The 26,559-nt window shown below is 41.2% G+C and overlaps 1 protein-coding gene across 1 annotated transcript in view; it reads right to left on the bottom strand.

Moving 5' to 3' along the window:
- LOC126353756 (ATP-dependent RNA helicase DHX8) overlaps positions 1-26,559 on the bottom strand; it is a 145,474-nt gene that overhangs the window by 46,177 nt on the left and 72,738 nt on the right. Inside the window, exons 11-13 of the mRNA XM_050002811.1 lie at positions 25,286-25,533; positions 14,117-14,235; positions 714-938 (exon numbers count right to left, since the gene is read on the bottom strand). Coding sequence (XP_049858768.1) covers positions 714-938; positions 14,117-14,235; positions 25,286-25,533 — 592 coding nt within the window. The remainder of the gene's footprint in view (positions 1-713; positions 939-14,116; positions 14,236-25,285; positions 25,534-26,559) is intronic.

The raw sequence follows: 26,559 nt of genomic DNA, 5'->3' as shown, positions 1-26,559 counted from the left end.
CCTTCTCATCCTGTCTGGTACATTTCGCCTGACCCAGGATTCTGGGTGACTTTTCCAAACTTTCCTCATTTCCTAAATCTCACCAGTCCTTTTCCTTCGGCCCTCTTCCTTCTGTACATTCATTATCCTCTTTCTGATATGTTTTGTGTCACCCTTTATTGACATTACACCACACTAACTCTCAGCAGGTAATAATTTGCTGTCATAGATATTGTTTAAGGAGGTCTTATTTATCCCACACCATTAAAGCAATGGTTCCTTATTAATATAGTTTTCACAAACATATTGTACCACCAATATACATCTCAGTTTTCCCATGCAAATGCCTGAATTTTAGTAACTATTTCAAATTATTTATTGTGCACTGTCTGTAGGAAAACCACAACTCTGTGCACCGAAGGCTAATTTTTATTCAGAACAAAATTTTCTATTACCTGACCCTTTCAGAGTCTGATTAGGTGCTAAGTCTAACATATTTTGGGAACACTTGATTTCTTTTTTAATTTTACAGTGAAACTGACATAAATGGTAAAGTGTAATTCTTTGTACAAAGAAAGTAACAACTATTATAAATATAAAGCACTTGTATATCAAAATCAATTTTCAAATAGTTTAATGCTTAGGAGGAGTGGGAGGGGGGAAGAGGAAGACTGCAGGAGGAGAGAGAGTAGGAGGCTGGTGTTAGCAATACTGCAAGACATTAATTAACTCACCTGGTGGCTCCCTCAAATGTATCTGCATTACAGTGATGAGTGAAGCATCTAAGTAGTCAGTTTCTGGTTCCTTTGTGTAAAGAACTTCAACTGGAAAAGTTCTTCCAGGAATTGTAAAAATTGGTGCTTCAAAAAAATACTGGGAAAATTTGACAGCATCCAGTGTAGCTGAGGTGACAATCAATTTAAGTTCAGGCCTTTTCCTCACGGCTTGCTTAAGCAGACCTGGAAATGGAAACATTGGTAAAGAGAACATAAAGATCACAGTTGAGGCAAGCAGTGATAGATATCCCCATTATGTATGCACTTGAAACATTTATTTTACTCAAACATTATTTCATACAATAATTCTTTTAAAAAACATAACTTTAAATTTGCATTAAAATTGTTTTATTTATGTTTTCTTCTCTCCTCTGATCCCTACTTTCCTCTGATCCCATCTACTACCTACAAACGTTATGGAGATGATAGATAAACTCCAGTGGAAGACTCTGCAGGAGAGACGCTCAGTAGCTCGGTACAGGCTTTTGTTAAAGTTTCGAGAACATACCTTCACCGAAGAGTCAAGCAGTATATTGCTCCCTCCTACGTATATCTCGCGAAGAGACCATGAGGATAAAATCAGAGAGATCAGAGCCCACACAGAAGCATACCGACAATCCTTCTTTCCACGTACAATACGAGACTGGAATAGAAGGGAGAACGGATAGAGGTACTCAGGGTACCCTCCGCCACACACCGTCAGGTGGCTTGCGGAGTATGGATGTAGATGTAGATGTACATGTCTTTTCTGTCACATGTCAGTTTGCTATTTTCATGTCAGACACCTCGTTCATCCAATATAGTTCTTTACAGTTTATCTCACTCTTATGTCATATCAAGATTAAGATACCATGTTGTTTTAACCTCGCCTAAGAATGTTGGAAGATAGCTGCTGGCCATAGTAAAATTAAAGAAACCTTTGGAGGAAAGCAAAGCATTTCTTTGAATATTAAGAGCTCAGATAGCAAGCCAGTATTAAGCACAGAAGGGAAAACTGAAAGGTGAAAGGATTATATAGAAGGGTTATATAAGGGAAACAAAGACAACATTAAAAAAAGGGAAGATGATGCAGATGAAGATGAGATGGGAGTAATGGTACTGGGAGAAGATTTGACAGAGCACTGAAAAGTCTACATTGAAACAAATTATCTCAAGTAGATGACATTCCATCTGAGTATTGAGATCCTTGGGAACACTAGTCATGACAAAACCATTCCATCTGGTATACAAGATATGTGAGACAGACAAAATATTCTCAGACTTCAAGAAGGATGTAATAATTTCTACCCCAAAGAAGACATATGCTGAAACTTGTGATTATTATCAAACAATCAGTTTAATAAATCATGGTAGCAAAATACAGACACAAATTGTTTACATAAGAATGGAAAAACTGATAGAAGCTGACCTTAGGAGAGATCAGTTTGGTTTCAGAGATATTTAGGAACGTGTGAGGTAATATTGAGCCTAAATCGTACCTTATAAGACAGACTGAAGAAAACCAAGCATATATTTGTAGCATTTTTAGATTTAGAGATAGCTTTTGACTATGTTGAATGGATACTCTCTTTGGAATCCTGAAAAGAGCAAAATAAAGTATAAGGAGTGAAAAGTCATCTACAACAAGTACAGAAACTAGACTGCAGTTATAAGAATTGAACACCATGAAAGGGAGGCAGCAGTTGAGAGGGAAGTAAGGAAGGATAGCTGTGGAGGAATCAGAGGAGAAATTTGTAAATAGAATTAAAGTTTAGAGAGAAGAAATAAAAACATTGAGGTTTGTTGACGGCATTGTACTTCTTTCAGAGAAGGCAAAGGACTTGGGAGATCGGTTAAACAGAATGGATAATGTCTTGAAAAGAGCTTACAAGAGGAACATCAACAAAAGTAGTAGACAAGTGTTGCTATTCGACTAGCAAAATAACTGATGATGGCTGAAGTGGAATGGATATAAAATGCAGACTGGAATAGCAAGGAAATGATTTCTGAAAAGAGAATTTTTTAACACCAAAGATAGATTTAAATATTAGGATGTTTATTCTCATGGTATCTGGAATGTAGCCTTATATGGAAGTGACACATGGATGATAAATAGTTCAGTTAAGAAATGGATGGAAGGTTCTGAAATGTGTTACAAAAGAATGCTGGAGATTAGATGGTAGACAGGCTAAATAATGAGAAGATATAGAATAAAATTGGAGAGAAAAGAAATTTACAATATCCTGTAACTAAAGAAGGGATCAGTTGAAAGGACACACCATGCTGCAACATGGAGTCATAAATTTGCAACGAAGAGAATTGTGGGGGAGTAAAAATTTTAGAGGGAGACCAAGGGATGAATACTGTAAGCAGGTGCAAATTGACGCAGGCTGCAGAGATGTAGAGGCTTGCACAGGGCAGAGCAAAAAACCACAACAGCCACCACCCTTTTCATGTGATGTGAACTTGTTCCTCTCAACGCAATTTCTCTACCTATTGTAGTGTTACAAGCACTGGCAGTAACACTGCTGTCTTTTACACCTAAGAATGAGCTAAATTTTATAAATTTATACTTCCATGTATTTACATTAGTTTCATTTCAATATTCACAAAAATGTGTTTCTTTTCTGTTACAGGTGGAATTTACGGGATCCTGAGAATGCGGTAATGTCTTTCTCAGCTGATGTGGAGCTTTCCACTGCCGGTCATCACGATGTATTATCCAACAACCAACAACTTGAGATGACATCTGTATTTGCAAGAGCCTCATTATGCTTTATTATTCTAATGAAATAAAAATGAAATTGTAATTGTACACTCTAGCATGTCACAAAATGGGTTGGTTCTCTCTTGTCTATCTGAGGAGATGGTTCATGAATGTACAGTATTGCTATATATTAATACTGATGATATCATTACCTATAATATTGAGATAAATAGACATGAAGTACACAGGAATTGTTCAAAAAGAAGTTTTCTGCAACAGAATTTTTTATTTATGACAAATTTCATTTATTTTGCACAAGAATTAAAAATCAATATGGAAATGAAGCACTATAAATGACAATCACCAGATGAATGATAGGAACTATGACACTCAGGGAGTGCAATACATCATTTAATTGTAACAATGAATGGCAGTAAAATGAACTGTGATTGCATAATAGCAAACTTATTATTAAGTGTAAGAAGTCTTCAGTTATCTGCATTAGATGTGAAAATAAACCTGCAAACTGCAAGAAGTAATGTAAAAAAGAATTACAACAAAAAGAAAATTTGTTCTGATGTGTGGAGTTTCTTGCATCTGTATGAAGTCTGATATGGTTAAGTATAACCATCAAATATTAGATAACGAAAACTAATAGTCAACTTAATCAAGTAAAGCAAAATAATAAAAAATATAGGGAATGTCATACTATCATGTCAGACAATAATATTACTTTTCTCAAAACATCTAGCAATATAATAAATGTGAGATTCTCATAGTGATGACCCCATGTCTCATCAATGGTTTCTATGCACCTGAAAAAGTAAGAACTTTCTCTCCAACATAACAATTCACCTGAAACCTATTACAAAGAGTAGTACACAAGTACTCAACACTATCTCTTCAAGATGTTCATCCAGGTCATCAATCTTGTGTATCTTCTGCTGCACCTCTCTACAGGTCATCCATAATCTGCAGCTGACCAGAAGTCATTTAATTTGCAGCTGACCTTCTCCTCCTCCTCCTCCTCCTTCTTCTTCTTCTTCTTCTTCTTCTTCTTCTTCTTCTTCTTCTTCTTCTTCCGTCACTCTCCCACCCCAGTATCAGTTTTGGTATTCTTGTTTCCACCATTCTTCTCGCATGTCATTTTCTTCAATCCATCACATCATTTATTTCTCCTTCCATTTCCATTATCTTCATCATTTCAGTGTACCTTATGTTGTTGATATTCTCCAGAAATCCATCTCTAATAATTGACTTGCATTATATCTATGATTGCTTGTCCAGGCCCCTCTAATATCGACTTGAATATGAATCTTTTTGTTCTACTCATCACATTAAAGTTATTTATCCACTCGTAACTTTTTCCCCTCAAAGACAGCTGCCACTAAACTGCAGCTGCATTCTGCAAATCATCTCTATAGCATTAGTCCATTCAGCATAAAGAAACAGAAGCACTCTGCTCATTTCTTCCTTGGTGGACAATGAGACAATCGTAATACAATTCTCTGAAATTACTACACATAGAGCTATTCATTGAATCAACACAGCTATTGCATAAAAACAGCACTTTGGTTAAGGCATGTCACTGCTGGGTCAGTGATGTCAACCAACGGAAAAGAGTGTGTTTACTTATTGGCATCCCCAAAATTTTATTGGGAATTGTTGTTGTTGTTGTTGTTGTTGTTGTTGTTGTGGTCTTCAGTCCTGAGACTGGTTTGATGCAGCTCTCCATGCTACTCTATCCTGTGCAAGCTTCATCATCTCCCAGTACCTACTGCAGCCTACATCCTTCTGAATCTGCTTAGTGTATTCATTTCTAGGTCTCCCTCTACGATTTTTACCCTCCACGCTGCCCTCCAGTATTATAAACTGGCGATCCCTTGATGCCTCAGAACATATCCTACCAACCAATCCCTTCTTCTAGTCAAGTTGTGCCGCAAACTCCTCTTCTCCCCAATTCTACTCAATACCTCCTCGTTAGTTATGTGATCTACCCATCTAATCTTCAGCATTCTTCTGTAGCACCTCATTTCGAAAGCTTCTATTCTCATCTTGTCTAAACTATTTATCGTCCACGTTTCACTTCCATACATCGCTACACTCCATACAAATACTTTGAGAAATGACTTCCTGACACTTAAATCTATACTCGATGCTAACAAATTTCTTTTCTTCAAAAACGCTTTCCTTGCCATTGCCAGTCTACATTTTATATCCTCTCTACTTCGACCATCATCAGTTATTTTGCACCCCAAATAGCAAAACTCATTTACTACTTTAAGTGTCTCATTTCCTAATCTAATTCCCTCAGCATCACCCGACTTAATTTGACTACATTCCATTATCCTTGTTTTGCTTTTGTTGATGTTCATCTTATACCCTCCTTACAAGACACTATCCATTCCGATCAATTGCTTTTCCAAGTCCTTTGCTGCCTCTGACAGAATTACAATGTCATCAGCGAACTTCACAGTTTTTATTCCTTCTATTCCGCAGCTCGTGATCTCACGGTAGCGTTCTCACTTCCCGAGCACGGGGTCCTGGGTTCGATTCCCGGCGGGGTCAGGGATTTTTCCTGTCTCGAGATGACTGGGTGTCGTTGTGTCGCCTTCATCATCATCATCATCATTCATCCCCATTACAGTTGGATGAAGGCAATGGTAAACCACCTCCACTAGGACCTTGCCTAGTAAGGCAGCATGGGTCTCCCTTGTAGCTCCCCTATGCTCTGTAAAGGAGTATGGGAATTATCATTATCATCATATTTCTTCTATTTTTTATTTCTTCTATTTTATTGGGAAAGATCTGCAACATAACTATTTATGGGTGCCAGTGGCGTCAGAACAGTTTCTGATAAGAATTTCAAAGCGTATTTTTTTCCTCTCTTTCCTCCATTAACAAACTATCTTCGTCTTCATGCACAGGTGCAATGTTATAATCAAATATTTTGTGTTTATTTTCCTTTTTGAAAGCCAGGCCTCTTGTTATGTATTTCTCCATATAGACAAGCCATGGCATTTGTGTGGTAATTATTATTTTACTCTATTTTACACTTCACAAGATAATCCCTTCTGCATTCCAGAAATCATTGCCATAAACTTTATGCCTTCACCTTCTTTGATGTAGGGTCACTTGGCTTCCACCCCTTTTTAAGACTGCTTCAGAATTTTTGGCTTGACATGGAGGAATCACTTGTCATCTACAATAACAGGTCACTACACAGATCTAATATTCTGAATAATCATTTTCCATTTTTGCTTTTCACCAGCTTCATGAAGTACCAAACTCCTGCTGCACAAACCATTCTCATAGTTAATTCTTCATGTAAAACAGGCTCTGGTAGTTCATGTTGAATGTGAACAAATGTAATATGTTGCACATACGATAAAAAGGCACTACTTACAACTACTCTACTGATGAGAAACTGCTTGAAACAGACTATCCACAGCGACCTGAAGTGGAATGACTACATGAAACAAATAGTAGGAAAAGTATATGTCAGACTGAGATTTATAGGAAGAATCTTACGGAAATGTCACTCATCTTTGAAGAAAGTGGCTTACAAGACACTTGCTCAACTGATTCTTAAGTATGGTTCATCAATATGGGATCCTTACCAGGGTACACTGATAGAAGAGACTGAAGATCCAATTGGTGAGTGGCGTATTTAGTCAGAGGATCATTTGGTCAGCACGAGACCATTACCAAGATGCTCAACTAACTTCACTAGCAGACGTTCACTAGAGGCATGGTGCATTACAGAGGTTTACTATTAAAATTTTGAAAGAGCGCTTTCCAGGAAGAGTTGGATAACAAATTACTTCCTCCCACATACATCTTGCATAATGACCACGATGACAAAATCTGAGAAATCACAGCCAATACAGAGGCTTAGTGACAATCATTCTTCCCATGTGACATTAATGAATGAAACAGGATAGGGGGAATCAGTTAGTGGTACCAGAAATACCTTCTGCCGCATACCATTAGGTGGCTTGCAGAGTACGATTCTGATGTGATGTAGTTGTAGAAGTAGACATAGATATACCATGTTTTTTTCTTCTGATATTAATATGTCGTCAGCTGTTTCATTCTCAACTGCTCATCATCCAGTATGACATGGTGCACTTTCTTTATGGCTTCATTGGTGTTTGCAGTTTTGAGATGTCCTCCTTATGAATTATTTTACAAACAAATTAGGCTATATTTATTTTCAGTCCCCTGTTTTGTAAGTACTGAAAATATAAAAAATACTGAAGAAGTACTGAAATGAAGAAACAGACTAATAAGACTTAAGAAACTGCAAACGAATTTTTACTGAATATGATAGACATCAAATACAACATTTATGACAGCTCAGCATTCAAGTTTATCCACTTGTTGATTAGAGAACATGACTTCTTTGAAGAGCAATATAAATAAAACCATCCTGCACATAAACAATTCGTGTCATGGTGCACACACACCAACATAACCAAAATTTTGATAATATCAATACCATATCTATGGCAGGTCAAGAACTTCTGATTCTGCCCTTGTATTACAGAACAAGCACCTGCACATTGCAGCCAAACTTATATTGCAATTATTTCTAGTGTGAAAACATTGACAAACTAAAAAATACTACCGAATTGGGAACAGCACAGCACTACGTAAGTAATCCTTCATGTGAAGGTCTGATGTCTTGTGCATTGACTTGTTCAGCAATGACCCTTTCTACAAACAAATAAAAAAATATGGAACAAAGGCCATTTTGTTTGAACAGTCCACGGGTGTACTGCTGGTCCATAGTGTCCAACAGGCAAAATATTTCAGCAAACAGAAATGTCGCCATCATCAGGTGTGCTGATGGACTGAGCTCCTGAGGGCGGGCGGCTGTCTTAAATCCCCTCCCCCTGCAAGACATTCTCTCCGAGGTCTGCTCACACGTCGACAGTCGCTGAAATGCTGGTGTCAGCGTCTGTGGTGGCGTTGGTGAAATTGCCTCATCTGCCATGGTCATCGTTTCATTTTCTTTGCTGAGCATCTTTTTAATTAGACTCAATGCTGGTTCCCATGCCTTCATGAGGTTATAGCCGCAATCTTGGTTGACAAGTCTGTCCCTGGTACGAATTTCAATAGCCTCTCGAACGATGCTGTCCCAGTATTGAGATGTCTGTGCCAAGACCCTGGTATGTTGGTAGTCCATTTTGTGATTTTCGGATAAACAGTGCTCTGCGACTTGTTGGGGCACCTAAGTCGATTGTGCCTCTGATGTTCTCAGCAATGATCTTCGATGCTGCGCACTGTCTTCTCATGCTAACACGGAATCTGGTATATGCTGGCCTTCCACAAAAATACATCATCTTTGACACTTCCCAATAATGCTCGTGTTTTGCAGGCAAAAGACAGTTCCTACTCGGTGTTTCCTCAATATTCATCCCATTTTCCCCGATAGTGTGCCAGTATATGGTATACAGGAAGTGGCTATCTCTTCCTCCATGACTTCTTCTGTCTCCACAGGCTGTACTGTAGAGGTGGGGGGGAGACCGCATCTGATCTGCCATTCCGAGTACCTGTTTTACCAGAATACAGTTTTGAGACTTTCCAGTTCATGGGACAGTCTCTCTGCGTCAGAGATGGTGCGCGCCTTGTGCACAAGTGGTTTTAGCACCCCATAGCTCTGCGAAGGGTGTTGGCAGCTATCCCCATGCAAATAGGGGTCGGTGTGCATTTTCTTCCTGTATACTCTGTGGCCCAGAGTGCCATCTGCTCTTCTTTTGACCATGATGTCCAGGAATGGTAATCTTTCTTCTGCTTCAGTCTCCATAGGGAATTTGATGTTTGGCTGTATGGAGTTCAGGTGTGTAAGGAGGTCCAGGAGCTTGTCCTTTCCATCGGGACAGATCACAAACATGTCATCCACATAATGGAGAAAACAAGTGAGTTTCCATTTGGATGACAGCAAAGCTTCCTCCTAGAAGTACTCCATATAGAAATTCGCGACCTCAGGCGAGAGTGGGCTCCCCATTGCAACTCCTTCTGTTTGTTCATAGTATTCTCCATTAAAGAGAAAATACGTGAGGTCAGAACATGCCTGAAAAGGTCGTTCGTCTACTCGCAAATTTCTGTGCAATAAGCTCAACTGACTCTCAAAGAGGCACCCTGGTGAATAATGAAACGACGTCAAAACTCACCAGGATATCTGAGTCTTTCAGCTTGAAGTTGTTGAGACTGTAAAGGAACTGAAAATATTGTGATTTAATCGCAGAGGTGCTGAAAAATTGTTCCAGTGACACACCAGAGAAATATCTGGTAAACTTTTTATCTTTGAGAGACATAGGAACAATTTCGCCCTTCGTTTTCTATTTCTTGTATGAACGACTACTTTTTGTTCTGATGGGCTGGTGGGATGTCGTACTGTCTAATTACTAGTGTGTGTGTGTGTGTGTGTGTGGTAAATGAATGAGTTAAAAGACGCAAGATGTGTTTTATATTATTTTCATCGCACAACAAGCCTTATTCCCATGCCTATGGAGTATTTATGTTAAGCAGAGAAGGCGAGTTTTAGATGGAACCGAAGATCTTCAAAACGGCGCTGCTCAACAATAGAGGTACGTGATTGTGCTCTCTACTTTCCTTTCGTGGCCGCTAAAATTACTTCCGATTCGTTTTGCCGAGACATTCAGAACCTGCAATCTTCTTTTTCTTATAAAAATACTAGTCCGATGCAAAAGAAATACTCTTAGATTTACATAATTGCCATTCTTTTACCCAGGCCACGGGGAATGATAGAACGTACGTGCCTCTACTCTGAATGTACGTTCGCAATCTCCGAGTGTGTTACGACGAAATTATTTCACAATGAAAATTTCTCATCAGACCGCAACCACTCGCACGCAAATGTACGTACCCTCTGAATGTACCTAGTCAGTCACGCGCGTTGTTCAAAAGCTTTACTTTTAATATTCAGTGGATTACATTTCCGAAATTAATTTTTGTTTATGCTGCAAATCGTACTTCATGCGAATTATTTATTACGTAAGTTTCAGGCTCAATTTAATAAAAAAAAAAAAAAGATTCCGAATAACAGAAATAAAGAATAACAATCAAACAAATCAAACCTAAATAAACAGAAAGAGGGAACGTTACAAGACATTTTACAAAATCCACAGAAGGGACTTAATTCTGCTCCCACCCCTAATGTTCATGCTGGTAGTGGACACTGTCAGTGCAGTTGAACAGGTTGCTGCACGACTACCACCTGAAACAGCTGAAGAAGTATGCCAGGAAACCTGCTGTGCTCGAGATCTAAACCGATAAGGTCGAATATTACCAGCAGGGAGAGGACAGCCATTCGAGACCTGAGATAGAGCCCTGAGATTGTTGTCTTACCGGCTGACAAAGGCAATGCTACAGTTGTTCTTTCCCATAAGGACTACATTGAGAAGATGCAGAGCCTATTAAATGATGAATCTTACAGGAAGATCAACGCTGACCCCACAAAGAAGGTGGAGGACAAGACTAGGATTCTCCTTAAGGGCACGGATTTACCAGTGTGTCACCAAGAAATTGACACCTCACGGACCTGTACTGCCAAGACTTTATGGACTCCCTCAAGTCCACAAAGAAGGGTACCATTAGGCCCAATTGCCAGCAACATTAAGGCACCTACATATTTGCTGGCCAAATACCTGGCAGAATTACTAAGCCCTTATGTGGGTAAATAAGGCAATGGCATTGACACATTGGATACACCGGTTCCCGTCAGATCACCGAAGTTAAGCGCTGTCGGGCATGGCCAGCACCTGGATGGGTGACCATCCGGGCCACCATGCGTTGTTACCATTTTTCGGGGTGCACAACGACCGGGAGAGCGGTGTGCTGACCACACGCCCAACCTATCCACATCCTCAGCTGAGGACGACATTGCAGTCGGATGGTCCCGGTGGGCCGCATGTGGCCTGAAGACGGAGTGCTTTTATCTATGTGGGTAAATGCCTTCATCACATTCGCAATTCTGTGAATTTTGTAAAACGTCTCAACAACTTCAAGCTGAAAAACTCAGATATCCTGGTGCATTTTGACGTTTCATGATTCACCAGGGTGCCTCTTTGAGAGTCAGTTGAGCTTATTGCACAGAAATTTGACGAGAAGATGACCGAACTTTTCAGGCATGTGCTGACTTCCATGCATTTTCTCTTTAATGGAGAATACTATGAGTATACAGAAGGAGTCGCAATGAGGAGCCCACTCTCGCCTGTGGTTGCAAATTTCTATATGGATTACTTCGAGAAGGAAGCTTTGGCGTCATCCAAATGGAAACCCACATCCAAACATCAAATTCCCTACGGAGACCGAAGCAGAAGGAAGATTACCATTCCTGGACGTCATGGTCAAAAGAAGAGCGCATGGCACCCTGGGAATGGGACGCTAAAAACACTGGTGCACAGGGCATGCACCATCTCTGATGCAGTGAGTCTGCCCCATAAGCTGGAACACCTCAAAATTGTATTCCGTACAAACGGGTACTCAGAATGGCGTATCAGACACACTCTCCGCCCCACCTCTACAGTACAGCATGTGGAGATGAAAGAAGTCATGGAGGAAGATGTAGACACTGCATACATACTGTATACTGGTGCACTATTGGGGAAAATAGGACAAATATTGAGGAACCCACAAGTAAGAATCGTCTTTTGCCAGCCAAATAAAATTCAAGCATTATTGGGAAGTGTCAAAGATGATCTCAGATTGTGAAAGGCCAGCATATACCAGATTCCATGTCAGTGTGGGAAGACTTATATTGGACAGACAGTGCGCACCATCGAAGATCAATGTCGAGAACATCAGAGGCACACTCAACTTAGGCACCCCAACAATTTGGCAGTCACAGAGCACTGTTTATCTGAAGATCACAAAATGGCCTACTAACATACCTGGGTCTTGGCACAGGCATCTAAACACTGGGACAGCGTTGTTAGAGAGGCTATCGAAATTCTTACCAGGTACGGACTCATCAACCGAGATTATAACCTCAGCAATGCATGGGAACCAGCATTGAGTCTCATTAAAAGATGCTCAACACAGAAAATGAACAGGTGACCAGGGCAGATGAGGCAATTACACCAATGCCAACACAGACACCGATGCCAGCATCTCAGCAACCGCCAACGTGCACTCACGGACCTCGGAGAGAACTCCTTGCAGGAGGAGAGGATTTAAGATATCTGCCTGCCCTCAGGAGCTCACCTGATGATGGTGACATGTCTGATTGCTGAAATATTGTGCCCATCTGACACTATGGACCGGTAGTACACCTGTGACTGTTCGAGCAAGAAATACGCTGGGAGAAACTGAAGAACCACAAAGGTCATTTTGTTCATTAGACAAATTCTGCACCTTCATAGCATAACAACATTTACAAGTCTTCCGTGAGTATTTAAATATGTACTTGTGTTGGATTAGTTCAAACTTAATGTTGTTGTTGTGGTATTCGGTACAGAGACAGGTTTGATGCAGCTCTCTATGCTACTCTATCGTATGCAAGCTTCTTTATCTGCCAGTACCTTCTGCAACATCCTTCTGAATCTGCTTTGTGCACTCATCTCGTGGTCTCCCTCTACGATTTTTACCCTCCACGCTGCCCTCCAACACTAAATTAGTCATCCCTTGATGCCTCAGAACATGTCCTACCAACCGATCCCTTCTTCTAGTCAAGGTGTGCCACAAATTTCTCTTCTCTCTAATTCTATTCAATACCTCCTCATTAGTTACGTGGTCTACCCATCTAATCTTCAACATTCTCCTGTAGCACCTCATTTAGAAAGCTTCTATTCTCTCCTTGTCTAAACTATTTACCATCCATGTTTCACTTCCATAGATGGTTACACTCCACACAAATACGTTTAGAAACAACTTCCTGAGATTTAAATCTATACTCGATGTTAACAAATTTCTCTTCTTCAGAAATGCTTTCCTTGCCGTACATTTTATTTCCTTTCTATTTCATCAGTTATTTTACTCCCCAAATAGCAAAATTCATTTACTACTTTAAGTGTCACATTTCCTAATCTAATTCCCGCAACATCACCCAATTTAATTCGACTACATTCCATTATCCTCACTTTGCTTTTGTTGATGTTCATCTTACATCCTCCTTTCAAGACACTGTCAATTCCATTCAACTGCTCTTCCAGGTCCTTTGCTGTCTCTGACAGAATTACAATATCATCGGCGAATCTCAAAGTTTTTATTTCTTCTCCATGGATTGTAATTCCTACTCTGAATTTATCTTTTGTTTCCTTTACTGCTTGCTCAATATACGAATTGAATAACATCAGGGATAGGCTACAACCCTGTCTCACTCCCTTCCCAACCACTGCTTCCCTTTCATGCCCCTCAGTTCTTATAACTACCACCTGGTTTCTGTACAAATTGTAACTAACCTTTCACTCCCTGTATTTTACCCCTGCCACCTTCAGAATTTGAAAGAAAGTATTCCAGTTAACAAAGGCCTTGTTGGCTGAAAGCTCATTTTGTAACAGTCTTTTTGTTGTGCCTATCTGTGACTCAGCATCTCTACTACTATACAGTTAGTAGCGACTATCCTTTTCGTATTGTTGTTATATTCCATCCCAGATTTTCCATTATTATTATAACTATTATTGTAAGAGTGAAGTGAACTACCTACCAAACAATACATCTGTATGAATTGTCCTCTCATGAGCCTCATCCAACATTATCACAGAATAGTATTTGAGATCCAAATCAACAAGACATTCTCTCAGCAGCATACCATCTGTCATGTATCTGAAAAGAAACACACAAACATTTTTTCTTTCATGAATGTAATATCCTTACATTTAAAATGAAGACTGACAACCAGTCATATGTAGTTATCTCACACTTAAAAATGACAAACAATAAAATTGAAATAGCTTTTGACATTTCAATTACTTCTACTACTATTGTTATTATTATTATTACTGTTATTAATTAGAATTGTGTTTACACAGTGCTGCTGCAGGTGTGTGTGTGTGTGTGTGTGTGTGTGTGTGTGTGTGTGTGTGTGTGTTTGTGTGTGGGGGGAGGGTGCATTTAAAACAGAATCTCATTTTCATCTTACAAGGGAGATTGATTACATATTTTAAAAAACTTTATTGACAAGACTATTGCCAAATCCACAAACTTCACTTACATTACACTTCAGTCAAGCTGATCATAGTATTTTCTATTCCTCCCTTTCATAGATTCTGTTGTCAATAATATTAAAGCAAGAAATTTGCCTCTTTGGCGTTGTTAAAGCTTTTATTTATTTACATAATTTCTCCTGGTTACCTTAAAATGTGAAACTCTTAAAAAAAATTAACCCAGCAAAAAAAGTAAAGACACATTGCAATCAGTGTTATGAAAACAAATAAAGAGTTAGTGCACCCAATTATTTTTCAGGTAGAAAGTGTTGTGATAGTGCCACGACATTTAACAGTGCCGCCACGACAGTACGCACAAACGGCGATAGAGGCGCTCCGCAAATCGGATGAGCGCGGGAGCGCCACCTAGCTACGAACGGCACCGGCCGCATGTCACGGCACGGCAGTCGAATACGAGAGACTGAGTTGTAATCATGTGATCAGCTATTGTTTCTAAGAGAGAGTGTGAAATCCACGCAATTATTGTGATTAAAGGTTATAACACTTTTTGGCGACGAGGTCGGGATATTTTCACCGCGTTGTGGATTTGCGTGTTCGTGACGGGGCAGACATGGAACAGCTTATGCAAGCGCTCATTGAACAACAAACACAGCTGACGGCAGCGATTCAGGCGTTGTCGATGTCGCTTACTCATCGTCTGTCTTCCTCTTCTCCGCCTCCATTCCCTCCTTACGACGAGGCCGCTGAAGACTGGGAGAATTATGAGAAGCGATTGCGGCAACACTTCTTGGCTTTCGGCGTTGTCGACGCTCCTATGTGTAAGTCGTTATTTCTATCTTGGATTTCCCCTCGGGTCTATCAGCTGCTATCTCAGTTAGCCCCTCTGCGGGAACCAGCCTCCCTGTCCTTCCAAGAAATGTGTGACTTATTGTCTGCCTATTATCGAACAAACACCCACGTCGTTGCCGCCCGCGTGGCGTTCTACCGGTGTCGTAAACAGCCCCATCAATCTTACCGGGCTTGGGCGGCGGAACTACACGGCCTGAGTAGGAAATGTCAGTTTGTCACGGACACTCATCACGAGTCTTATGCTGATTCAATGGTTAGGGATGCTATTCTACGGCTTGCTCCTGATAAAGAAGTTCGGCAACGTGCCCTACAACTGCCAAACCCGTCGTTGTCGGAAGTTCTAAGCATCGCTCAATCCTTTGAAGTGTCTCACGCTGCTGGCGCGCAAATAGACGCGTGGTGTGATGTAGGCGCTGTACAGTCAACTCTCGACAAGGACAATTTGCCTTTTGCACAGGAGAACGAAGATGTGGCGGCGGTTCACTCGCGTAAACAACGTCGTGTTGGGCTGCAACGCTCGCAGCGAAACCAGCAACCACAGAAGCCGGTTCGTTCCGCGCTTCCTTCTTGCCCCCGTTGTTTCGTACAGCACGACAGGGCAGCATGTCCAAAACGTTGGGCCACGTGTAATTCATGTAGGAAAAAAGGCCACATTGCTTCTGTGTGTCAGTCCCATAAAGTTCCTGTCGACGAGGACGAGGCGTCGGACATGGATGTTCACTGTGTGCTTTCTCAAACAAATAAGTTGTTTGTTACTGTTCGTGTTCTGAATAAAGACATCCGCATGCAAGTGGACACTGGCTCTGCAGTAACTCTCATTAATTCTCGCACGTATTTGGCGTTGGGCTCCCCTCCTTTGTCTCCAGTTACGCGCAATCTGAGGACTTATAATCAGCAGAAAATTCCTATCATGGGCCAGTTTGATGCTTCCACTGCCTACAAGTCTGTTGTTCGGCCCCTCACGTTTTATGTGGTGGATCATGCGGGCACTGAAAACCTGTTCGGGTATGATGCTTTCCAGTTGTTCGGGTTCTCCATTGATGATGATGTGCACCTCATATCTGAGGACATTCCGTATCAACAGCTGGATGGATTGTTTTGTGAATTTTCGTCCGTGTTCTCTGCTGGTCTGGGTTGTGCCAAGGATTTTGCAGCCCACATTACTCTTAAACCTACGGCTCGCCCTAAGTTTTTCCGGGCACGCCCTATTCCAGTGGCGTTGCGTGCACCTGTCAAGGCTGAGCTAGACAGGTTAACAGCTTCAGGGATTCTCCTTCCGGTTACCTCCAGCGAATGGGCATCGCCGATCGTGGTGGTTTCTAAACCAAACGGGAGTCTGTGATTGTGTGGTGACTTTAAAGCCACTGTCAACGCTCAGAGCCTCATTGACACTTATCCCCTTCCTCGTCCTGAGGAGTTGTTTACCAAGCTCGCTGGGGGCCAGTTCTTTTCCAAACTTGACTTATCGGAGGCGTACCATCAGTTGCCGTTGGACACTCCTTCCAAGGAATTTCTCGTTATCAACACTCCTTGTGGGTTGTATCAGTACCAGCGATTACCATTTGGCGTCGCTAGCGCACCGGCCATTTTTCAGCGGTTTTTGCAACAGCTCACGGCTACCGTTCCCGGCTGCATAAACTATCTGGATGACATTGTTGTCACGGGAGCCTCCACTGCGGAGCACCTTCGTAATTTACGTTCACTGTTTCGGGTTTTGCATTCGGCTGGGTTGAGGTGCAATCTGGACAAGTCACAGTTCTTCCAACCCTCCATTGAGTATCTTGGTTTCCACTTGTCCCGTGAGGGCATACGCCCTCTCCGTGAGCACGTTGCGGCCATTAACGCTCTCCCCCGGCCGTCTACGGTCAAAGAACTTCAGGCGTTTCTAGGCAAAATTGCTTATTATCACAAATTCATTGCATCCGCAGCAGCGGTAGCTTATCCTCTGCATCAGCTGTTACGCAAAAACGTTCCCTTCTGTTGGTCCGACGGGTGTGAGCAGGCTTTTGTTCGCCTGAAGGCTCATTTGCAGTCGGCGCCTTGTCTTGCCACATTCCGTCCGGGTCAGCACATGGTTCTGGCGACTGACACGTCACAGTATGGCCTAGGGGCTGTTCTCGCCCATCGGTATGAGGATGGGTCGGAACGACCCATTGCCTATGCTTCCAAGACCCTCAACGAGGCGCAACGGCGTTACTCTCAAATCGAAAAGGAGGCGCTCGCTATCATTTATGCTCTAAAAAAGTTCAGCGTTTTTTTGTATGGTTCTAAGTTTCACCTCATCACCGACCACAAACCGCTGGTCTCTCTGTTCAGCCCCTCGGCGTCACTTCCGGATAAGGCAGCTCACCGCCTGCAACGTTGGGCCTTATACTTGTCTCGTTTTCATTATGAGATTCACTATCGCCCCACGGCCCAGCACGCAAACGCGGATGCATTGTCGCGATTGCCGATGGGCCCCGACCCTGTTTTCGATCATGATGAACTCCTCTGTTTCCACATTGATGAGGAAGAACGTCGTGCGGTCGAGGGCTTTCCACTTACAGGTTCGCAGGTCGCGTCAGCTACTGCGCGGGACCCGGTCCTGCGTCGGGTGATCGGTTTTGTTCAACGAGGTTGGCCGGACAGGACCGGGGGCCGGGCATCGGATCCCCTTCGCAACTACCATGCATTGCGCCTTCGTCTGTCTGTTCGTGATGGTGTTGTTCTTCTGGCCACGGATGGCACATCTCCACGGGTCGTGGTGCCAGCCTCTCTTCGCAAAGATGTTCTCAAACTGTTGCATGGAGGCCATTGGGGTATTTCTCGGACTAAGTCCCTGGCCCGCAGGCACGTTTATTGGCCCGGCATTGATTCGGACATCGCCCATATGGTTGCTGCATGTGGCCAGTGTGCTCAACAACTGGCGGCACCTCGTACAATGCCCTCTCCGTGGCCTGATCCAGCTCAGCCATGGGAACGGGTGCACGCAGACTTTGCTGGCCCCTTCCTCGGTACTTATTGGCTACTGTTGATTGACGCCTTCTCGAAGTTTCCATTTGCTGTTAGATGTCCGGCGCCCACCACTGCGGCGACGACGCTGGCTTTGTCCAAAATCTTTGCGCTAGAAGGTCTTCCATCCACGATCGTCACGGACAATGGCCCTCAGTTCTCTTCGCAGGCCTTCCGTGATTTTTGTACTGGACAAGGGATTCATCATGTTACCGCACCTCCCTTCCATCCGCAATCGAATGGGGAGGTCGAGCGCCTTGTCCGCACTTTCAAATGCCAGATGAAAAAATTCCTTAGTGATTTATCCACAGATGACGCCCTGCTGCAATTTCTGAGTTCTTATCGCTTCACGCCTCTGGGTGATCGCAGCCCTGCTGAACTCTTGCATGGCCGCCAACCGCGCACTCTACTGCACCTGCTTCACCCTGTCAGGCCTTGTACTGTGTCCCCTAGTGCGGGAAAATACTCGGTGGGCACCGACGTGTGGGCACGAGGGTATGGATCTCGCCCTAAATGGATTCCAGGGGTGGTCAAGGCTCTTCGCGGCCGCCGGCTTTGTGAAATCCGTACGGGCGACGGCACGGTTGTTCGCCATTACGACCAGATGCGCCCATGAGAGGTGGCCACGCCTGTGCCACCGCCCCATCCTTCGCCTCCACCAGCTCGAGACGCCAGTCCTGCCGCTGCTACCGATCTACCGTCCGTGTTGATGCAGCCGCCGTCAGGTCAATGACACCTATGGATGCTGCTCCGGAGTTTTCACCCATCATCTCATCCAGGAGGCACGTTCCACGCACGAGCTTCCGTCCTGGACATTTTCAACCATACTCCCGTGTCTCTGCGCGGGATCTCCTCGGGGCCTCACAAGAGGCCATGGATGTCTCTGCGCTGTCCATGTCTCCAAGGAAGTGAGTGTTTGTTTTTTTCAAGGGGGGAAAAGTGTTGTGATAGTGCCACGACATTTAACAGTGCCGCCACGACAGTACGCACAAACGGCGATAGAGGCGCTCCGCAAATCGGATGAGCGCGGGAGCGCCACCTAGCTACGAACGGCACCGGCCGCATTTCACGGCACGGCAGTCGAATACGAGAGACTGAGTTGTAATCATGTGATCAGCTATTGTTTCTAAGAGAGAGTGTGAAATCCACGCAATTATTGTGATTAAAGGTTATAACAGAAAGCCATTCTGAAGGTCTGATGAAGGGAAATAATAACAACAGGTATTTTAATAGATGCTACAAAAACAGTATAATTCTGAACCAGAAAATAACATGTTGAGAGCTAAAAATTAGAAATCTGATGGCTTAGTTAAGTCCGACACATTTACTTTTCAGTCTTCTCCTCTTTCCCCTTCCTCTTTAGCCATTCATGCATCTTTTCATCCTACATCTTTATACTATACACCTCTTTATTTCTGTATGCATCCTCTTTGGTTTGAAGCTGGCACAGTACCTACAGTAGAATATCTTTGGCTTCCCTCTGACAACCATGCCTCCATCCTTGCCACCCTCCCTGTTTTCCTTTCCCTGTTGCTTCATAACCTGGGTTGTGAGTAACTAAATCCACTTTCCCTTCTTTCCCCTCTCTCCTCCCTGATGAAGGAACATTTATTCCGAAAGCTAGGAACTTAAATTTTTGGTTGTTTTTTGTGTTTCTATTGGCTGTACTGAGCTGAGGTAAGTACTGGCCAGCCCCTCTATCTCTTTGTTAAGAAAGATTTATTACAACATGTTTATAAAGTGAGAAGAAAATCAGTGATTAAATAAAGTGTAAGTGCAAGTGACTTACTGGAAATGAAATGCTAGAAAAACAGAGGACAACTGACGGAAATTTTAAGCTGAAATGGTTTTAAGTGAAACTTATGTGACATGCAAAGTCTGATCTACATTATGGAGAAATGAGAGGCTGAAAGTTTTATATATAAAGTCACTGTTAAACACAAAGAAAATACAATATGTCTACAAAGGCTGTCAGTTTACTGAAATCATTTATGAGACTATAGTATGTCATACATACTGACATTTAATGAATGAATACAAGTGAAGAAATACTTGCAGAAATGTACATTACAGAAGAGGTGCCAGCTTATCATAAGAAAGAATTATTAGGTCTACGAATAAATAAGTGAGCTAATACATCTGAGGGCTATCACAAAATCAATTTTGTACATTATGTACTGTCATTAATTGCTACACATCTGACAGTATTGCAAATACAACAGATGTCTTAGCTTTCCTTGTAAACCCTACCTTAGTGACTGAGATCACTAATAAACATACAGGCTGCTATGCCTGATTCAAAGTAACTGGTTCAAATCCTGGCAGCAGAAGAAGTTTTTGCCATCACAATTTGGTTGACAAGAGAAAAGTACATGTTGGGATAAAGTTGCCTCAATGTAGTGAATTAAATTTCAAACTTCCATGATGTGTTTTATAAAGAGAGGGCATGTGACATTATTGACAGTGATACATCCCTCCGATGGAAAAATTAAGTCCAACAGTCCACTGGTATTACTCCAGCAGAGTACATCTACATAGATACTCTGCAAATCACATTTAAGTGCATGGCAGAGGGTAGGCAAAGTCCTGAAACAAAGTCTCACCCTCTCCCTTTCCTCATCCGTATCATCATGCACCTTGTGGTCTCTTAGCCAACAATGCTATATGACTTTTCCTCAGTTTTAAAAATCCTTTGAGTTGTACTACAGCTACAATAATTTTGCAAATGCAAAGCAGTGTTCACAGCAAAATAAAATAAAAAGAACCAAACAATTGATGACAGTAGTTAAAACAACAGAACACAATAAACAAGCAGAAAAACGATGACACAATGAAGTCAGTGAAGAAAGCAGAAAGGCACAATTCAACTGTATGACAATAAGACAAGAAAAGCAAAAATAAATTTAATTCAGGTAGCTTACTATTTTCTCCATTATTATGGGGGAAATGGAGCATTTACTACGAGTTTAACATCTGTTAAAGTCAGGATGCAAATTATTGAAGTGGTACGGCCAAGATGGTGAATGGGGTGAAGATAATATGATAGCATGACTGTTGAGTTTACCTCTAAATGAGAAAGAAGTTAATGAAGAGTTAAAAATTTCGAAGCAGGTTGTGGTGGCTAATGGCTATAAGCAGTCACTGGTCTCCGATTTGTACAGGAAGCATAGGCACGTGAAACCACAGATGATATAAATAAGTATCTAATGACGCAATATTGGGGCTCAATCTCCAAAAAGTTGGCCCGCTACTGCCCAAACTGATTTAAGGTAGGATTCCATATGAGGGGGCAACTAAGGTATAAGTTGAAACATAGGTTTGGCAAGCTGGGATCCAGCATATATAAGTTGCAATGTGAATCCTGTGAACCATTTTATATTGGACAAATGGGTAGAAGTTTTGTCATACGCTTTAAAGAACATGTAGATCCTTCTAATAGGACTGTGTTCACACAGCATCAGGTTGGTACTATAGATAATACACTTAAAGTTTTGCATCATGCATCAAAATGTAAGCAGTAGGATATTTTGGAGAAACTTGAGATTTTTAGGCATTAAATAAAGGAGCCAGATAAAGCGTTGAACAAATGAGTCATTTTTCAATTTAGTCGGTTCTTTGCTCTGTTCCAGAATGATATGTGGTTTATACACCAATACTGTTGTTACTTCCAACAACCTCTGGACCACAAACTCCTGTACACTGGGGCTTCGCCCACCAATGCTGTTTCCTTCATCCCCCCCTCCCCTTCTACTCTCTACTCATTTTCTAATATTCTCATAGTGGCATTTTGCTTCCTGGGTTCATTGTCATCTACTGAGTTCAGTTTACAGGTTTTTTTTTTTTTACCTATATGGCTACCGCCAGCAAGTTGTGCTTCCTTCCCCCCCTCCCCCCTCCCTCCATTGTCCCTTCCACCACCTGTTGTATTTGCAATACTGTCAGATGTATAGCAATTAATGACAGTACATAATGCACAAAATTGATTTTGTGATAGTCAGCAGATGTATTTGCTCATTTATTGGTAGACCTAATAATTCTTTCTTACAATAAGCTGGTACACTTTCCATACTGTACATTTCTCCAAGTATTTCTTGTCTTATATTCATCCATTAAATGTTAGTATGTATGACATACTGTAGTCTCATAAAGAATTTCAGTAAACTGACACCCTTTGTAGACGTATTGTATTTTCTCTGTGTTTAACAGTGACTTTCTATATATAACTTTCAGCCTGTCATTTCTCCATAACGTCGTTCAGACTTTGCATGTCACATAAGTTTCACTTAAAACCATTTCAGCTTAAAATTTCTGTCAGTTGTCCTCTGTTTTTCTAGCATTTCATTTCCAGTAAGTCACTTGCACTTACACTTTAATTTAATCACTGATTTTCTTCTCACTTTATAAACATGTTGTAATAAATCTTTCTTAAGTTATTTTTGTGACTCTGCTTACTCTTCTCTTACTTTAGAACTATTTCTTTCTTGCCTGAATGTTATTATATTCTATTGCTGAGGTACTGAGAAGTACAGCTCTTTTTTTAATTATGTACTACTGTCTGTGGTAACTGTAGGCTGCTGCTGATTGAATGATAAAGTTTGTTTGTTGTATGTTGTACCTTTATGCTGCTTATGGTATGATGTGTACGGCATACTATGAAGCTCTGTTAATGATTGATTATGTGGCCTTAACCACTAAATTATTTTAAAAATTTGTTTGGGTTCCTTTCTGTTAGCATATGTTACCTGTATAATTACTCGTGAGTAACATACAGTTTCTCTGTTGTACATGGCAGCTATTATTTATTAGATTGTAAAGAAATGGTGTATAGTCATTTCTGGTACAATTTTCAGTAATTTTCTCTTATTACTCCTGATAATATATTTACATTCATGCTGTGATACCCACTTAATCTCCTCTTCCTCCATCCGCATCCCCCCCCCCCCCCCTGCTTCGCCCCCTATAAACACACTCCCACTCTTACATGTCTTCTGTGGGTATGGTTCTGCTATGTCTTCCTCTGGATGGCAAGTACACTTTTGGTGCTTTGCAAAAGCACAATTTGTGGTTTAATGTCTGTTTTACATGGGGCATATTATGAAAAAGTTGTTTTATCTAAGTGGAATTTTTACGCTTGTAAATGGTCGGAAATGATGAGGATTTTAATCTCGTTTTGTTTTCTTTTATATTAATGTCGCTGTTCACAATTAATGATTTTTACGTACCAACAAACAACATTGTAATACATGCCGTATATGGTGCTGCCGTATGTTACTTGTCAGTGGTATTACGTATTTGGCTCTTTTTGGTAAAGATTTAAAAAGTTCAACTGTTTTTCAGTACTGTTGTTGCTGTTCACATTTAATGATTTTTATGTGCCTACATGGTAAACAAATCTGTAATACTCGTCATATGTGGTGCTGTTGTGTACTACTGGTCAGTGATTTTAAGTATTTGACTCTTTTTGGTACAGATTTTAAAAAAGTATGAATTTTATTATGGACTTGTATGATTATTGTTTGAATTGTTGTATTACTGATGGATGGAGAAGATTTTAACAAATAAAAAGGTTTCCTGTATCCTGACAGGGCGCCCCCTTCCTGCAGTTTCCTTACGGCAGAGGAAGGAGTAAACTGCCAGTTATCTGCAAGCACTGTGAATGTACATTACAAATTTTTTGACATCTTTGGAAATGCCGTTTCTGACTTTGTTATGTAAGTTTAAAATGATATGTTCTGTATCTTTGGTATATACTTAAGTATTCAGTAATTACTGTATTACCATAAGTGTAAATTTGATTTCTGCCCTGTACGTTAATTTGAAAATGGGTCTCGGCCTGAATCTAGTCACTGAATGAAAAATAAAATATTTAAGATGAGGGATATCATGTTTGGTAGCATGTTCAGCAACAGGGTGGTCCACTTGTTACTTGGCCACAGTTTGTCGGTGGCCATTTATGCGGACAGACAGCTTGCTGGTTGTCATGCCTACATAGAATGCAGCACAGAGGTAACAGCTTAACTTGTAAATCACATGACTAGTTTCACAGGTAGCCCTGCCTTTGATGGGATAAGTGATGTTAGTGGCCGGACTGGAATAGGTGGTGGTGTATATGTGCAGATGGGTATGTGTGTGTGTGCGAGTGTATACCTGTCCCTTTTTCCCCCTAAGGTAAGTCTTTCCGGTCCCGGGATTGGAATGACTCCTTACCCTCTCCATTAAAACCCACATCCTTTCGTCTTTCCCTCTCCTTCCACCTTTCCTGATGAAGCAACCTTGGGTTGCGAAAACTTGAAAATTGTGTGTGTGTTTGTGTGTTTTTTTATTGTTTACACTGTCTCAATCAATATACCAACGCTTTCTTTTGGTAAGTTACAGCTTCTTTGTTTTTAGATATATTAATTATATAAACTGTTAGTCTTCCATTGAGGCACTATTCTCTACTCTTTAGTGAAGTATACAATGCAATGAACATTTGCAACAAATTGAAACTGAGTGTCCCTGAAGCTGCAGCTGAGTCAAACACTCCGCTGTATACATTTTCCCAGAGGTGCTAGTGCTGCAGCATAGCACAAGACTTTCTATGAAAGTGCAAGATGCAAGTCAAAGTTTTGAGTCAATCTGTGACATGTACATGGATATTGCAATTAGTAGTGCAGTGCTCAGAAAAGGTAGGGATACAGACTGTAGCCCCAGCTTGGCAAACAATTTTAACTTGTGACAAATGTCAAGTCTTCCATTTTTTGCAGGAAGCATGTAACTACTTGAGGTTATGGTAGAAGCAAGTCTTGCACATAACTAAGAGAAATGTATGCTACTAATCTATGGCTAAAAGAATTTACAAAATAGATATAGAGGATGGACTGACTCACTTGATTACAGTTTCAGGACTGGTACAGTCTTCAAATCTGATGGTGTAACCCACCTCCTGACCAAGTCGACATCCAAATTCTTCGGCAACTCTCTTTGCAACAGACATAGCAGCGACTCTCCTGGGCTGTGTACAGCCAATTTTTCCTCTGCTTGTGAAACCAGCTTCAGCTAAATACTGGGTAATCTGGGTTGTTTTTCCTGATCCAGTCTCACCTATTACAATAAGAATTTGGTTTTCTGTCACAGCCTGCAAGCAAAAATAAATAAACAGTACTGCATGTCTTGCAAATCAGTAGTCATTTACAAAGATCACATATAGCTCCCAAGAGGATGTTATAGACTGGCCCTCTTCAATTTTCTTCCTACTTATAGGACTTGAAGGTCAGTGCCCAAACATCAGTTTCCAAAAACAATATTTACAAAGATCACATATAACTTCCAAGAGGCTCTTATAGATTGGCCCTCTTCAGTTTTCTTTGTACTTATAAGATTTGAAGGTCAGTGCCTGGACATCATTTTCCAAAAACAATATGACAACATATTTCTTAAAAATTTAAAATTTGATTTTTAACAATATCATTCATAACTAACTGTGTAGCATTCTAGTCTTCATATTCCAAGGATACATGTTTGGTTCTTTGCCTGAAGCAACTGTTTTATTTTATTTCTATATTTATTATCAAACTGAAATGTTAATAACAAATACTGAATTATACCTGTTTAACAAAAATTTAAAAACCATGATCAAATTTCACATAATTATTATTCATAATCATCATCATTCAAGACTGATTATGCCTTTCAGCATTCAGTCTGGAGCATAGTCCCCCTTATAAAATTCCTCCATGATCACCTATTCAGTGCTAACATTGGTGCCTCTTCTGATGTTAAGCCTATTACTTCAAAATCATTCTTAACCCAATCCAGGTACCTTCTCCTTGGTCTACCCTGACTCCTCCTACCCTCTATTGCTGAACCCATTAGTCTCTTGGGTAACCTTGCTTCTCCCATGCGTGTAACATGGCCCCACCATCTAAGCCTGTTCACCCTGACTGCTACATCTATAGAGTTCATTCCCAGTTTTTCTTTGATTTCCTCATTGTGGACACCCTCCTGCCATTTTTCCCATCTACTAGTACCTACAATCATCCTAGCTACTTTCATATCCGTAACCTCAACCTTGTTGATAAGGTAACCTGAATCCACCCAGCTTTCGCTCCCATACAACAAAGTTGATAGAATGATTGAATGGTGCACAGATAACTTAGTCTTG

This window comes from Schistocerca gregaria, chromosome 3 (genome assembly GCF_023897955.1).
Source record: "Schistocerca gregaria isolate iqSchGreg1 chromosome 3, iqSchGreg1.2, whole genome shotgun sequence".
NCBI classification, from domain to species: Eukaryota; Metazoa; Arthropoda; class Insecta; order Orthoptera; family Acrididae; genus Schistocerca; species Schistocerca gregaria.
Note: the sequence above shows the minus strand (reverse complement) of the source record. Positions and strands in the feature narration are given on the sequence as shown.